The following is a 14,339-nucleotide window of genomic DNA, read 5'->3' on the forward strand; positions in this document are numbered from 1 at the left end:
CTGCACAGCTGCAGGCCATTGGAGGCTTGTGGCAGCTGGGGGCTGTAGCTGGTATGAGCCACAGCCCTGGCTGGGGTGGGAGAAGGGGAGCTGGGCCCCCCACAGCAACACTGCCCTGGCATGCCTGCCTCCTGCCCAGGGCTGTGCTGCCCTCTGAGATGGCAGGGAGGAAGGTAGCACATATCTCCTGGCCTGTGCTGCCTTGGGAAGGTGGATGCAGGGGCAAGACTGCAGTGCAGGTGCCCTACAGCTCCCTGCCCCAGGGAGGTGTGGGGCAACTGTTGTGGGTGGCATGGGAGGCTGCGCCTGAGCCCCTTCCCATAGAGGCGAGGTGTCCAATGTGAAGATCTCCAGTGGCAAGCATAGCATGGCTAATGCAGGGAAAACCATGGAAGTGCTCAGGGTGTTTCCTGGGATGCCAGAGTCACAGGGCAGCCAAGAGGTGGTAGTGGTGGCACCTGTGTGCTGGGAGCAAGGGGCCCAGGCCATCTCCCCTGTCCCGAGGGCTGGCATATAGCCAGGACTGAGTGCCTCTTATCCAGGAGCATGGGGTTCCAGAGGTGCCTGGGTTCCTCAGCCTGCAAGAGGTGGCCAATATGGGTGCAATGGAGCACCCTGGAGTGGTATGGGAGCAGTGAAAACTCCGTGGCAAGAGAACAGAAGGCACCACAGTTGTGACAAGAACTTGTTCTTCAGGTACTGGCAGCACATTGCTGTGGTGGGTGACAAGCATCAATGGCAGGTGTGGGGCCTGACCAGAGCCAGGGTGTGCTGGCAGCACATCTGGCCCAGGGAAGGGCACCCTCAGCTGGGCTCCCCCCACGTGGTCCTTGGCACCTGCAGGTTACCTGCAAGGGCTAGGTAGGCATCTCCCATGAGTTATCCAGCAGCTCCAACTTCCCTGCTCAAACAGCTGCCTCAGCCACAGGCTCTCTCAAGCTGTGCCATGAAATGTTGGAGGTTTTTGCCATGGCATCCTCTTTCCCAGCACCAAAGCACCAAGCTTACTCTCCTTGCAGGGTGCCAGGCAGCAGGAAACACTTGTGGACTACCCAGGCTCACTGCACTGGGCAACATGGTGCTGAGCACAGAGGCTCCCCAAGATGCTTCTGGCTCTGTCCATGAGTGGCTGTCACTGGGGCTTCTCTGGGGAGAATTACAAGTTCTGCGACATGGAGACAGGGTCTAGAAAGCCTCAGTGCTTCATGCCAGCTGCCTCTAGGAGAGCAAACCTTTGGTGTGGAGAAGGCTTCTCTGGGAAGAAAAAGAAGGGGCTCACCAGGGAGAGGCTTGCAGGCACCCCGCTCCCCTCCAAGGAACTATCCACAGGCCTTCAGCCCATTGTGGACCTTCTGCTGGGCTGGCAACAACAATGGGCCAGCAGCCGGCAGATGTTTGTCCCATGGGGGGGATTCCAGCTACCTTCATCATCACCCCCTCCTGAGCAGCCAGGTTTGCTTTAAAGACCCCAGCTTCCTTTTATTGCTTCCCTTCTCAGATTGCAGCCTGCTGAAAGGGCTATTTTTAGCAGCCTGCCTTCTAAAAATAGCTCTAAGCTGTTGGGTGTTGCGTCATGAGAGGTAACTCTCTCCATGCGCCGCAGCTTGGCCCCTGCACCCCAGGAGGGTACAAAAGGAGGCCGGGAGCAATAGGGTCAGCAGGTTTGGACGCAGTCAGAGGCAAAGGAGGTGGTGGTTTGCTGCCAGCTGCGGACATCCTATTGCCGGCACCATGACCATCTTCTGCAGCCACTGCCGCAGGCCGCTGCAGGCAGAGATGAGCTGCCTGCTCAGGAGTGGCAAGCAGGTGCCCAGCACCCCGAGGCCATTCAGGTGAGCTCCCTCCCACCTCCTGTGATGGCCTCCTACAGAGGAGAGCCCTGAGCCAGCTTGCCTAGTGGCTGATAGCCCTTCTAAGGGGCTGGCACCAGCCTGGGACGGGGTCTGCCAGTTGATGTGTGGGGAGGAGGTGTGGAAGCTTAGAGAGGCAGAGGGATTTCAGGTGGTTGAAGAGTAAAGGCCAATGAAATGGGCTGGGGCTCACATTCTGGCACTGGTTGCAGTTTACATCCTTGTGGGGTTTGGCAGGGGGGGTTATGTCACTTGGGCTACCACTCCGTCATTGTCCAATGTGGTCCCCTGAGAGAGCGGCAGTAGCCACGCCAGCAGTGTGTCCCCCTGGGTAGCCATGGGCAGCTCTGCCTGCGTCCACTGCAACAGAGCAGCCACCAAAGGTTTGCTCTCCTAGAGGTAGCGGGCACACGTGCTAAGCCTCTCTAGGGGAACATCACCACCCCATGTCTCCTGGTTTGCAATTCTTCTCATTGCTGTGGGTGGGAAATACTGTGCCTCTCCCTCCCTGGACACATCACCCCAGTCACCTGGCTTTGCAGGTCAACCAAGAGTGCCTCCAAGGCTCGCCGGGACCAGATCAATGTGGAGCTGCAGGCACTGCGCTCCCTGCTGCCCATCTCTGCACGGGAGAAGGAGCGGCTCTCCTACCTCCACACCATGGCCCTGGTGTGCCTCCAACTGCGGGGGGCTCAGCTGTTCCCCCCAGGTACCCATGGCACTGCTGTACCCCACACTAGTTTGGCTCTGTGTGGGGCACTCCTCCTGCCCCAAAATACCACTTCACACCCTGCCGTCCCTGCAGACTTGGCTCCTCCTGCAGGACTGGCCCTGGGTACAGAGCTGCTCTCTCTGCTGCCGGGCTTTCTGCTGGTGCTCTCCGCCAGTGGCAAACTGGTCTACGTCTCAGAGAATGTGGCTCAGGTTCTGGGCCTCTCTGTGGTAAGGCATGCCCTTGTATCTGGCCTGGTGCCTGTATTGCGTGCACAACACGCTGCCCCAGCAGATGCTGGCCTGTGGCTCCAGTGGGCTCTGAGTTCCTGGTGCCAGAGAACAGCCCACTGGGGCTGGCTCAGTCCACCACAGCAGCCCTCTCTTAATCAGGTGGAGCTGCTTGCCCAGGGAGACACAGTCTTCGACATCCTGGATGGGCAAGCACACGAGGACGTGCGCAAGCAGCTCCTCCTTGCCCAGGAGGAGCCCGGTCGGGGTAAGGAAGACCGGAGCTGTCATCTCACAGATACTGCCGCCCTGCTCTGACCCTTAGTGGCTGTGGTCAGAGAGCCAGGGCTAGCCAGTTCTGCTGGGAGCAGACCAAAGGAACGGCCAAGCAGCTCTGACTGGTTTGTTTCCCTCCAGAAGTCACATTTGTCGGCGAGATGCACACATCCAAAGCCTTCCGGCTGCAGCACGGGGGGAATCGAGCCGTGGCAGTGCACGGGCGCTTTGCAGCCCTCGGCCAGCCAGCCTCCTCCGCCACCACAGTGTTCCTGGCCCTCTGCACACTGGTGGCACGGTTGCCCACAGATGGTGATGCTGGTTCCCAGGATGACCTGTTCCAGAGCACACACATCCTAGACATGACATTTACTGATGTCACAGAGAGGTGAGGGGTGCCTGCTCACACCACAGCTGCGGCTTGGACAGCCAAGATCATTTCCCTTCACCAAACCTGCATGTCAGATGCAGGCCAAACCCTGCATGAACAGCAAGACTCTCCCAGATGCTTCCCAAGCCTCCTCCCTCCCTCATTTGCAACTCATTTCTGTATCCCTGTTGTTTTGCTGTCTCCTCCATCATGCAACAGCTGTTCCTTGCTGACATGGTAAAAACCCTGCAAAGCACTCAGTCACCACTCACCTTGTCTTCCCCAGTGTCACCTATCATCTTGGCTACCGAAGGGAGGAACTGATTGGACAGTCATGGTACAGCCTCCTGCACCCTGAGGATGCTGACCTAGCAGCTGCCCAGCACAGGGCCGTGGGTGAGTGTCAGGCCTGGGAACATCCATGTTTTTCTCTGGCTATGCCTGAAACATGGCTGTCCAGGACAACAGAAGTGAATTTAGTCCTGCCCACTGTGGCTCTCTGCTCTGAAAAGGACAAAGCAGAGAACTAGTTACGTGCTCCGTACACTGTCTGTAAGGTCACAAGTAGCTTCCAAGTTTGGGAATGTGGGCACCCTGCTCTGCCACAGTGCAGAGGAGGGACAAGCCCGCTTGGGCCCCAGCTTTTTGGGAGGGCGGGACTTTTATGGACCTGACATTGCTACCTGTGGCTTCTGCTTTGCTGGGGCCAGAGCAGTGACTGACTACAGGCCCCGTGAGGGCAGCCTGCTGGGTCCCCAGGCAGCATGCCGCTCTGCCCTGGCACCTGTGCACACTGTGCCTGCTGCAGGCTGATGCAGCCCCTTGCTTGCAGCACGCGGGGCCGGGGCCACAGCAGGGACAGCAGTGCTGCGGGTGCTGCGCAGAGACCACACCTGGGCCTGGCTCCGCATCTCGGCGCGGCGGGACAGCGGGGGCCACTCTATCACCTGCACCAGCCACTGCCTCAGGTGAGGGTTCAAACGGGGAGGAGGGCCGGGCGGTGCCGCACCCCGGGCCGCCCCTCATCCCTGTGTCCGCTGCAGGGAGGAGGAGGCGGCCTACCTGCGCGCCCGACAGCACCGCCCCACGCCCCGTACCGCTGCGGCGCCGCCGCCCGCGCCTGCCGCCGTCCCGCCGGCGGGGCGGGAGCTCAGCCTGCTGGCCGCACAGCTCCGCGCCTTGGCCGACAGCCTCTCGCCGCCCGCCACCGCAACCTGGCACTCGCTCTGGCCCGAGCCTGAGCCCTTCCACCCCGGCGCTCACGAGACCGCCCTGGGCCGCCTCCTGGGCAACGCGCTGGAGGTAGCGGGGCCTCCTACCGCGCACGCGCACTGTGCGCCCTACGCCCGTCAATAAACATCCCTTCCTCCGCCCAGTTCTGTCTGCGTGTGTGCCGCCGCAGTCCGTCCGCTTCCGGTGCTCCCGCTGCTGCGCGGGCTGGGATCCGAGGTCGGGGCGGGTTCCCGCGTGGCGCTGCTGGGCGCGGGCGGTGATGCGGCCGGAGCCCGTGAGGAGCCGGCCCCGGCGGAACTGGTGGGCCCGGGCGGCGGCACAGGGAGGAGCTGCGGCCGCGGAGCAGCCCCTCGGGAGGCTGAGAGCGGCGGAGGGCGGGAGCTGTGGCGGCAGCAGCGATGGCGGCGACAGTGAGGAGATCGGGAGCCTGCTGGGGGCTGAGGGCGCGGAGGAGCCGGCGGTGGGGTCCAGCGGGAGAGGTGAGGGTTGCTCGGCTGAAGTGGCCCTGCAGGGCGGCAGCGCCCTCCGGGGAACGCGGCGGTCTCCGGCCTGGGGCTTGCCGCCTCTCCCCGCTGGTGGGCCGCACTCGGGAGGTCTGGGGACCAGGCGTCACCCAGGCCGCGACGCATCGAAGTATCCTGGACACCCATCGGGTGGGGAAGGAACTGGCCTGATCACTTCCCGTGTTGCAGCTCCTTCGTGCACCTACTCTGCTCAAGGGAGGAGTTGGGGGTCAAGAGCAGTGTACCGTTCTGAGCTATTTGAGGTGTCTCTAGAAGAACAGTGGCCACTTCTTCCCGTGTGTGGAAGATCTTGCACATCTTCTCAAAGACAATTGCTTGGTGCAGATTTGGACAGACAACAGCTGTCTAAGATGCCCTTAAGGGGACAGGTAAACTGGAAGGACAAGGTAGTGTGTAGCTGTGAGAACAGCAGTGGTGCTCAGGTTTGGGATATTGAGGCAGTTGTTTTCTTCTGCAGCAGTGTACACCAATGTGGTTTCCTTGTCTTCATCAAGGTGAGAGCAAAAAATGAAAATTGTGAGGGAATGGGTGTGGATGTTAAATACGTGGTATGGCACAGTGTGTCACAGGTGAGAGAAGTTCCTGGTTGTCTTGTGAGAGGAGGCTCCTTGTTGTGTTTGGGGGAGCTGCATCTCATCCAGAGATGGGCTTTTGGGAAGGAGATGCTGGTGGTGGGTGGGGTGCCCCGCTATCTGTGTGCACACAAGGGGTAAATTATATTCTAGAGGGGGAAAAGGAATTAAATAAAAGTTGGGAAGTTAAAGTGTCAAGAAAAAAATGCAAGAAACAACTAAAGAAATCTTGTCCTTTTTAGTAAATATTCTGATGGAGAACCCATAGCACAGATTTTAAGGATCCTGAGCTCTCCTTATGCAGAGGCTGTGGACAGGACCAGTTGCCTTGGAGCAGTAAGCCAGCAACTTTTTCACACACACAGTTGCCAGATCTGCTGCCCAGCAGTAACATTCACTTCTGCCCCAAAACAGTTTTTTTTTTTTAAATGCTGATATCAATTATGTTTTTATCAATGTGAGTGGCTAATTCAATCTTCTACAAGTAGATAGCAGGATGTATTTCATAGACTGATAATACTGTGTGGAAGGTACTTTCCCCATTAGGTTTTGAGTGGTCAAGTCTGGTCTGGTATCCTGCACCACTATTAAAATATTCTGTCAGTAGACCTGAGGACTGATTTCTCCTTAGAAATGCCACTTCCTGACTCACCTCCCCCTGTGGACTAGAGAGCTCCCACATGCTTTACTAGTGTGATGGTTTGACTGAATATGGGTTAATTTTCTTCATGCAGTTAGAAACTTTTCTTTTCCATAGCTAGCACACTCATTATCTGGACTTGGTTTAAGAACAAAAGATAACACCCCAGCACAGAGCTAATGTTTTTAATTATTCTGGTCTGAGAGCCAAGGACGTTCTGAGTGCTCTGCCCACAGGTGTGAGGCATCGAGGAAGGGGGACAGAGATGGGGCAGAGCTTGACTGACATCCAGACTGATCAATAAGAATATTCCATCCCATTAGCATCATGCTTCATATTTAAAGAGAGTCAGGATCTTCAGTCTCTCTCTTGTCTTCTTTGTTTTCTTTGTTCTCTCTGTCAGAGCCAGGGGAGTTCTGTTCAGGACTCGCATTAGTTTGGCCTTTTCCCATCCCGCTGTTTGCAGAGGCCTTCAAGCCTTTCTACCTTTTTTTCTTTTTCTCTCTCTGGGATCAGCTGTTCAGGACTAGGTGCTGCTTCCTGGGACTGCTGTTCAGTGTGGGTGGAGTTTGTGAGGAATTGCGTTGAGTATATTTTATATTCTATTTCTATTTTATAAAAATATTTATTAGTAGTGTATTAGTATTTTGTTATTTTGTTAAACTGGGTATATGTCAATCCAAGTTTCTCCCTTCCCTTTCGATTCTCTCCCCTATTTAGGGGTGAAGAGGGGGGTGAGTGGGTGGCTACTGTGGTTTTATTGCTAGCTCAGGTGAAACCATGGCAGAGGGGCAGGAGGTGCTTCAGGTGCTGGAGCAGAGATTCCCCTGCAGCCCATAGTATCTAACATTGTGAGGCCAGCTGTCCCCCTGCAGCTGTGGAAGTCCACAGTGAGCAGATCTCCACTTGCAGCCAGGGAGGACCCTATGCTGGAGCAAATGGATGCCCGAAGGAGGCTGTGACCCTGTGGGAAGCCCATGCTGGAGCAGGTTTGCTGGCAGGACTTGTGACCTCATGGGGGACCCACACAGGAGCAGTCTGTTCCTGAAGGGCTTGCACTCCATGGAAGGACCCATGGTGGAGCAGTTAGTGAAGAACTGTAGCCTATGGGCAGGACTCGCATTGGAGATGTTTGTGGAGAACGATCTCCCATGAGAGGAACCCCACACTGGAGCAGGGAAAGAGTGTGAGGAGTCTCCCTGAGGAGGAATGCGCAGCAATGCACGATGAACTGATCACGGCGCCCATTCCCTTGTGCCTTTCCAGGGGCAGGAGGAGGTAGAGAAAATCAGGAGTGAAGCTGAGCCTGGGAACAGTGGGGTGGGGGCAAGGTATTTTAAGATTTGGGGTTTATTTCTCATTAACCTACTCTGGTAATAAATTTTCCCCAAATCAAGTTTGTTTTGCTTGTGATAATAATTGTTGAGCAATCTCTCCCTGTCCTTATCTAAACCCACGAATCTTTCATTAGGTTTTCTTTCCCTTGTCCTGGCTGAGGAGGGGAGTGACAGTAGCTTGGTGGACACCCAACATCCAGCCAGCCTCAGCCCACCTCAGGCAGGATGTGATTGTTTTTGCTATGCCATAGCTGGGTTGTTGTGTGCCAAATGCATAGTAGTGCAAAGGCTTGGAAAAACCATGTGCCCAGCACTGGTCTGCAGTTTTGAGCTGGCAAATGCCACCCAGGCGGTGTTTGGCAAGACTTTCTCCTTCAGAAGGGAACCAGTGCAAACCATCCTGTTCCTTTTTGCCCCTACTGTCATCTAGAGAATGGAATGAGCATATCGAAGTGCTGCCTTAAGAAATTGCTAGTCTTGAACACCCAAAAGTGTGAATTCAGAAAGAACTGTTGATAATATTTTTACTTTGTAGTTATAAGAAATGTTAAAGGTTACTGGCACCAGGGATATTAAAGAAACACAGCAACAGAAAATTCCAGAAGAAGATCTTGTGCATTCATCAGCACTTTGGGTAGAATTTGTTTTATTCTTTCTTGTGTTGGTTCTCTAGCCAGCAGTGAGTGGAGAGAAGGAATATTTTATGAAACACAAGGTGTGAATAACACTGTGGGTAGCTCACAGTAGGGCTAAAATATGAAACTGCCTTTTGGTGTTGTGGGGTTTTGTTCTTCCCCCAGTGAATCAGGCTCTAAGCTATTCCTGTTTGTAGTGAGATGAAGGTTAAACATCCAGATTTCAGTAGTTTACAGACCATCTCCAGGTCTTTACAGACAGACTCAACAGGCCACGGGGTTTTCCTGTGCCTTCTGGCTGGCCTTGTGGTGTCAGAGATGTGATGGTGCCCATTTAAAGGCAAAATATAGCCCAGTGCAGAGCTTGTACCACTCTTTGTACCAGGTGAAAGCTTTGAAATGGAGTTGCATGTCTTACCGAGTGAAGAGAGAAGCAAAGGCATGCTGGGGAGAAGTAGTTTCTTTCTGCCATGCAGTTGTATGGGCCACCACTGTGTTCATGTCACTGTTTCAGGCTTCGAGACATCCCTCTTGGTGGAATTTGGTGGTGGAAAGTGCCTTGAGAAGCTGTTCAGTTCAGTTGTGTGCTGCATTCTCTTTCAGATCAATCTGACATGTCGTTTGAGGAACGACTGCAGGTGCAGAGTGTTATGAAAACAAGAGTGCACAAGCAGGTGACCAATGGGAAGAAAACTGCAAAACCTACCAAAGCCACAGTGAAGCAGCAACAAAGCAAAAAGGGGTAAAGAGGACTTGTGATCTCAAAAATGTGATTTTGTGATCACAAAAATGTGCATGTGTGCTCTCTACACTCCAGAAGTTATGCTGGGAGCTCCTTATAGTGTTGCCATTGCCTCAGAACTGGTGTAGATCTCCTTTAATGTGCTATACAATAATGCCTTTCACTATAGTCTTTCATTTGGGAATGATTTGTTGCTGTTTAAGAGCTCTTAATATCCTATCCTGTTCAAATCCACAGCAGCCACCTGTTACCTGATAGTTAAATCAGCACTCAGTTCTTTTACATCCTCTATATTAAGGCACTTTTAACCCACAGCATGGTATGCTGCTCTTTTAAGCTGTGTGGTGGTGGTTTACTTGTGTCCCCTGGGCCCTGAAATAGTTACCCTGCTGTTTTCTAAAGCCCTTCCTGCTTATCAGCATCTTTTGCCTGGCTCACACTGGCTGGAGTTGCAGTGACAGCCAGTTGTTCTGGAATTTCATTCATCCTTGTCTCATCTATGGCTTGTTTGTGTTGATTTTCCTTTTTTTGACTTTGCTGTCACAGACTTTTTCCTGTTCTTAGTGGCCTTTACGTCTCCTGTTTGCATACTCTGTAGTTGCAGTTGGTGTGATGACTATAAAATGTATTGAACACAACAAAAACTATCAGATATTTTTATAGTCCTCTGCAGGCCCCCACTGGTAACAAGTGTTATACCATTACCCTTTATTTGCAGCAGTTACATGTTTTTCAGTCCTCAGGGTGGTATCAAAGTGATTTGAACAGGTTTCTTGTGTTACCCTGGCATTCCCTAACCTGTTTCTGAGTCTCTGCTGAATATGCGTTCCTTCTGCTGTAAACAGTTGATTAATGTTTCTGCTTTATCTTTTACCCAAGAGTCTGGGGGATTTTATGTAGCGCAACGTCTTCACGCAGTGTCTCTATTTCTGCCACGCAGTTTGCATAATTCTCTTTTTATTTAATTCCCCTAATCCTTTAAGTGATGCATCACTGTATATCAACATGCTGTTTCTCTCATGCTTTTTGTTATGGAAGTGAGCTGCTTAAAAAACAAAACAAACAACTTCTGGGAAATCCCCTGGAGTTGTGCTGCTTCAGCAGTGCTGTATAAAGCTGACTCAGGAGCATTGTACAGGGGTGTAGCCACCTTGGCAGACATGAAAATACACCGAACATTACCCTAACTGTGATTTGGAAAGCTTACTTATGCCTGTGGGGTTGTTTGTGTTCCTGACCTGGTATTATTGTGTTGCTGGATGTAGGTATCATACCCATGTTGTGGGGACTCTCAGCAGGTCATTCACAGGTCTTCTCATGTTTCTCATAACTTGCCTGATGTACTGATAAAGCGCAGGACACAGCATCCAAGAAATATGGGGAGAGTTATACCCCATTCTTTCACCCTATACTGTCACCTGCATACACTTAAAGCATCAATCTCTAAAGGCCTGTGTTGCAAGGAGAACTTGTTCACTTAATTGGTTGTCACTATGGTTCTCATGGTCTTGATACACTGTGAAGCCTCTTTTGGGATATCTACCATCAGCTCTATGTCCCTTATTCCTGGGGGCTGACCTTTTTTTGTGTTATGGTTTGCTTTCTTGCTGAACCTGGCCACAGTAGAATTTGCATGATTTTTTAATTACCAGGTCAGTGCAGAAATTCCCAACTTTGGTCTCACCTTCCAGTGTAAATATTAGTCAAGAGTAGGTGGACCAGGAATAGAAGAGGGTTGTTGCATGATAAATGAAGACATGGAGAGGAATAATTAAGTGTTGTGCATTTACTGATGCAGGTGGTAGGTTTTCACTTGATACAGTGGGGCTGTATCAAGTTTTGTGTAGAATTCTTTTAACCATGCACTTCTAGGTCATTTGGTTGTAGCAGCCTCATCTGACTTTTGACTGAATCACCTTTTTACTCTCTAGGTATCACAGTGAGGACTGAGTGTGAGAGTCTGCTGTTTCAGCACCATGTAGTAATGTTTTCCTTAGGGTCTGGCTAACCTCCTGACACATTAGCCTGGGCCTCCATTCTGTCCCCTGTTCCTCTTAAGTACATTTTTCTCTTTTTTTAGGCCACTGGAAATGTCTGCCAAGAAGCCTGTACCTTTTCTGCGACAAGTTATCTCTGTTACAAAGAAGGTGAGTGTTTCCCCCTCCCCAGTTCAGGAGCTAACTTCCGTTAGTGATGCTTATTACCACAGACATAGTAATGAGGCTGTGGAAGATGACACAGGCTGTTTCTGGAGGATAGGGCTTGGACTGCTGTCTGGTGAGTGCAGGTAATGGTATCATGTCTTTGGGGAGAACAAAAGATGGGATGCAGGTGTGGCTGCTCTCTGTAGAACCTGCTGCCCTACATAATGTGCAACTTGAAGACTAACTTGAACATTTGAGACCCAGGTGTTGTTAGAAGATATAATAGCAGGCACCAGTGGTGATCACAGTGCAAGCTATGGTCTTTGTTCTGTAGTAATTCCATTGAAAGTTCAAATGTCCATCTAGTTTCTAAGCTGAATATAACTTTGACTTATAATGCTGGATCATCTTAATACATTAATTTCCACAGTTAGAGATGTCTTTTTGTCTCTCTCTTTTTGTATGACCTGATACAGGTAGTCTGCAAAAATCCACATAGGTTTGAATTCCCAAATCTGCCACCTTGACAACACATGTTCAGCCAGCTCTTGGTCTGGGAGTTGCAGGTGTTTGGACGCAGCACTTCTGCTGCTGTTCCTTGAACTGGCTGCTCCTGGGTGGTGGACTTGCAAATGGAAGTGTCTGTTGCCTGGTAGACCTGATGACTTTGTGAGGGACTGCCAGCTTGATTGTTGAACTCAGTCTTTGTCAACTGCAGATATTCTCAATGGGTGGGTGCATAGTATTGCTGGTTAAAAAAAAAAAAAGCAGGGCCTGACCCACGGGAGGAGACTAAGCAGGCTATTAAGAGGGTAATGTGGGCTGCAGCTCTTACCTGCCTTCCCTGCCTTCAGGTCCACAGAGACCCTCGATTTGATGACCTGTCTGGAGAGTATAAGCCTGAAATATTTATGAAGACCTACAGCTTCCTGGACAGCATCAAGAAGCAGGAGAAGGAGGTAATGCTGTGTGCCTATCCTTGGCCAGAAGAGCCTTGCTTGGCAAGGGCAGTTTCCACAAAGGCCGTTCACAGTGCAGGTGGCAGGCAGTCATGCAGCTTTCTGCTGTCTTCTTCAGATGGTTCAGAAGCAGCTGAAAAAATGCCGGAATGTGGAGCAGAAGGAGAAACTCCAGCAGCTCCTGAATCGCATGGTGAGTTCAGTGCAGAATCTCCTTTCCTGTGAAGCTATGTGTGACATGAGGTCTGCCTAGACACAGGCCATCCTTTCTTTACAGACACAGCAAGAACAAGCACAGAAAAAGCAGCAGAAATTGAGAGAGAGGGAGCTGTCTTTGAAGAGGCAACAGAGGGAATTGGCCAAGCAAGGAAAGAAACCTTTCTTCCTAAAGAAATGTAAGTACTCAGCGTGAAAATGCTGCAGGATGACCTAGAGTACTGCTGACAGGACTCCAAGTGCTAGATGCAAGCCGTCCATAATATTCCACAGAGCTGTGAAGGGCTTGTTCTAGCACTGGTAGTCAAGGGACAAGCCAGGCCTGGAGCCAGGGAGGGAGACGTGAGGAGGGGCTGGTCTATAGAGATGATTTGGGCTTCAGTTTAAAACCTTGCTCTTCTCCCCTCTACAGCTGAGAAGCGGAAATTGGAGCTAGCTGAGAAGTATGCAGAGCTGAAGAGGAGTGGAAAGCTGGAGAGCTTCCTGAATAAGAAAAGGAAGAGGAATGCCATCAAAGACAAGCGCCGTCTGCCCTCACAGAAGAACTTGTGACTGCCACACAGATATGCTGTGTGGGATTCACTCTGTCGTGGCCAGGCCTGAAAGGCCATTGCTCCTCCCAGTATCTGCCTTTCACTGTGCTGTGATGCTGTTAGGCAGCAGAGCAGAGGTTGAATTGAAGGAAATAGTGCTTTTTGTAGCCAAAATGTCCTCTTCACTTGTGGTTTACACCACACCTGGGTGGCGACAAGTCTGTCATGCAAATGTACATGGTATCTCAGTCCTTGCAACCTGCTCATCTCTTCCTCTAGCTTGGGGGGCATGAGCCCTACCCTGCAGTGCTGGCTCTATTCCAGGTCTTATCAGACACCAGCTCATGTGGGAAAGGACCTTGGGTGAGAGGGCTCTGGTATGGTGCCTGTCCAGAGCTTCCTCAGCTGGGTCTGGGAATGTCAAAGGAGAGATGCCACCACCTCTCTTAGCCTCTGCTTTACTGCTTTGAGTTCTCAAGATGATTTCCGCCCCCCCCCCCCCAGCTCCCCCCCCGCTCAAGGAAACCTGCCTGGTTTTAGTCCATGTTGTCTATTTCTCAGTGAAGTGCCTGGCTCTGTCTTCCTAATAGCCTTGTCATTGGTCTGCAGGATAGGTGGCAAGGGATGCTCTTCTCTTCCTGAGGGTGAATAAACCCTCTTTCCTCAGCCCTTCTTTGCAGCACTCCAGCCTCTGACAACTTTGACATCCTCAGCAGGAGTCAGCCCAGAGGACCAACATCCATCTTCTGGGAGCCCTGCCTGCATTGCCGTATCTGAATGTCTCACAAGTGCTGAGTAAAGGAGAGATGATTGGACCCTTCCTCATTGTTCTACAGCCCCTGGTGAGGCTGCCCTTCCATGCAGCCGGGTGATGCTGCTGACTGTGCTCAGGTGCTGCTGCCTGGGATCTCTCCAGTGGGGCTGCCTCTTCTCAGCTTCTTCAGGTGGTCTCTACAGGGCTATTAGTGCTTCGAGGAAACTGATTCTCTATGAAATAAAACACCTCAGTTTTCCTTTATTCCTAGTGTTGGTACTATTACAGTCAAAAGCATTTAAACTTAAGGGAGTTAATGGTTATCTCCAACATTACACATGACCACCAGCTCTCTTGTTCCTGCTCAGTTTGATTGCCCCATCTCCTGTGGCTGTGCTGACAAGGTAATGTGGATGTGACCCAGATGATCTGTGTCGGAGAGGTTGGAGTGTGCACTAGGACAAGTGCCTCAGTTCTGCAGGGCACAGTCTGTTTGGGCACAACCCTGCTGTGTGGGCAGGCACCTGGTGTGTGGGGCCTGGGGGAAAGCCCTTGCCATGAGCAAGCAATGGAATGATAAGCAACTCCATCACACCTGTCTCAGAGTTGCGT

At 52.0% G+C, this 14,339-nt stretch overlaps 1 protein-coding gene across 6 annotated transcripts; it reads left to right on the forward strand.

The window, feature by feature from the left end:
- Positions 1-4: 4 nt before the first annotated feature.
- RRP36 (ribosomal RNA processing 36) lies at positions 5-13,991 on the forward strand. 6 transcript variants are annotated; one of them, XM_071805807.1, is made up of 11 exons: positions 5-1,832; positions 2,393-2,792; positions 2,955-3,060; positions 3,210-3,456; positions 3,725-3,834; positions 8,983-9,121; positions 11,202-11,268; positions 12,120-12,224; positions 12,343-12,417; positions 12,502-12,619; positions 12,853-13,991. In XM_071805807.1, the coding sequence occupies exons 1-11, from the start codon at positions 1,732-1,734 to the stop codon at positions 12,990-12,992; spliced, it is 1,608 nt and encodes a 535-aa protein (XP_071661908.1). In that variant the 5' UTR covers positions 5-1,731; the 3' UTR covers positions 12,993-13,991. The 6 variants fall into 6 exon arrangements, with proteins under 6 accessions (XP_071661908.1, XP_071661906.1, XP_071661907.1 ...); XM_071805805.1 differs by having other exon boundaries at positions 2,393-2,559; positions 2,656-3,060; XM_071805806.1 differs by having other exon boundaries at positions 2,393-2,559; positions 2,674-3,060.
- The last annotated feature ends 348 nt before the right edge of the window (positions 13,992-14,339 follow it).

The sequence above is a fragment of the Patagioenas fasciata genome, chromosome 3 (genome assembly GCF_037038585.1).
Source record: "Patagioenas fasciata isolate bPatFas1 chromosome 3, bPatFas1.hap1, whole genome shotgun sequence".
Classification (NCBI taxonomy): domain Eukaryota; kingdom Metazoa; phylum Chordata; class Aves; order Columbiformes; family Columbidae; genus Patagioenas; species Patagioenas fasciata.